Below are 1,800 nucleotides of genomic sequence, written 5' to 3'. Positions count from 1 at the left end.
TGTTACGTTAATACACACATACTTAATAAAGGGCTGTTATTTTTCCTTTTTCCCTTTTCCATAATTTGCTTTCCTTCAATCGGAGCCTCTTAATTTCGAATCTATAATTGCTAGAAAAGAAGGTTTGGGTCTTTTTCTCCTAATCCATCCTCAGCAAAAGACCCTTGTCTCAATTAAACTGAGACAACACCCCACCCAGGATCCCACTCGGGACAGGGGGATGATGTGGAAGGGGTAGGAGAGGGGGGAAAAATGTGGGGGTTGGGACCCCAAAACTGATCTGGGAGGGGCTGGGGATTGAAGGGACCATGAGAAAGTGGAAGGAGCAGGTAGAAGGGTGGAAAAGGGAGGGTGATCTGGCAGGTCCGATGGTACCATGGGGGTCTTTGGGCACACAGGGCTGGGAAAGGGGCATAGCCCTCTTAGCTCTCAACTTACTGTGGGGTGCTGGGGCTGCTGGATCCAATCTCAGCCTTGGGTTATGCCAACACTTTCAGTTCAGAGGAATTACAGAGGTGGGACTGAACCACTTTTGTCCCCCAGGTTTTAATCATGGCAAATCACATCTATTGATGGAAATGAATTATTTAGGGTTACAAATGATCAGACAAAAGATCTTCATTAGAATTATTTACTGCACAATAGAAACACTAAAACTACCAGTATGACAGCATAAGATAGGAGAGTGCTCTACACTAAAGCAATTGTTGAAGCAATTCTACTCAAGCTGGCACCAAAGCAAGAATTATGAATTAGAGAGGGATGGAACTCCCCCAGACCAACGCTCGTGGGGAGATCTCTGCTCTCAACCTCCAGCACTGACCTTGGGGGTCCCAGCCAAGGCAGGAATCTCCACACACCCCCAAGAAGGGTTCTGTTGGCAGAACCTGGCCCTGGCAAAGGGCACTGGCCCTTTCTGGTAGAAAGGGATGGACTGACAGTCCCTGGACTCCAGGGGTTGCCTCACCATCAGGGGGGTCATTCAGGGTGAGAGCAGAGGCCGAAGCTCTTCCCGCAGTCAAGGCACTCGAGGGGCTTCTCTTACTGGTGGGTCCGTTGGTGGGAGGTCAAGTTACCTCTCTGGCTGAAGCTCTTCCCACACTCCCCACACTTGTAGGGTCTCTCCCCAGTGTGGATGCGCCGGTGGATGATGAGGGTGAAGTTCCGGTTGAAGCCCTTCCCGCAGTCGGTGCAGCGGAAGGGCCTCTCCTCTGTGTGTGACTGCCCATGCCTGATGAGAGTTGAGCTGCGCTGAAACCTCTTCCCACATTCCAAGCACTTGTAGGGTCGTTCCCCAGTGTGCATACGCTGGTGATTGATCAGGTCGGATCTATCAAAGAAGCTTTTCCCACATTCCCTACACTTGTAGGGCCGTTCCCCAGTGTGGATGCGCTGGTGCCTGTGGAGGTAGGAGCTCTGCCCGAAGCTCTTCCCACATTCCCCACATGTGTAGGGCCGTTCCCCAGTGTGGGTACGCTGGTGGGCAAGGAGGGTGGAGCTGTAACTGAAGCCCTTCCCACATTCCCTACACATGTGGGGACATTCCCCAGTGTGGATGAGTTTGTGTTGGATCAGGGTGGAGTTGTCCCTGAAGCTCTTCCCACATTCCCTACATGGGTAGGGCCGTTCCCCAGTGTGGATGTGCTGGTGCCTGAGGAGGTGGGAGCTCTTCTTAAAGCTCTTCCCACATTCCAAGCACCTGAAGGGCTTCTCCCTGTTGGGAGGTTGCTCAGGGACCACCAGCTCAGAGCTCCGGCTCAAGCTCCGGCCGCCTTCCCGGCACAGGACGGCTCTTTCCTC

At 52.8% G+C, this 1,800-nt stretch overlaps 1 protein-coding gene across 1 annotated transcript in view; it reads right to left on the bottom strand.

The window, feature by feature from the left end:
• Positions 1 to 1,041: 1,041 nt before the first annotated feature.
• The window catches only part of LOC114073630 (gastrula zinc finger protein XlCGF7.1-like), an 8,531-nt gene continuing 7,772 nt past the window's right edge, over positions 1,042 to 1,800 (bottom strand). Inside the window, exon 2 of the mRNA XM_027911357.1 lies at positions 1,042 to 1,797. Within this exon, the coding sequence (XP_027767158.1) occupies positions 1,042 to 1,797 (756 nt within the window). The remainder of the gene's footprint in view (positions 1,798 to 1,800) is intronic.

Source organism: Empidonax traillii, unplaced genomic scaffold (assembly GCF_003031625.1).
Source record: "Empidonax traillii isolate 1590-97213 ecotype Southwest subspecies unplaced genomic scaffold, ASM303162v1 scaffold7566:size13570, whole genome shotgun sequence".
NCBI lineage: Eukaryota > Metazoa > Chordata > Aves > Passeriformes > Tyrannidae > Empidonax > Empidonax traillii.
The sequence above is the reverse complement of the archived record's forward strand: the minus strand, read 5'-3'. Positions and strand labels throughout refer to the sequence as shown.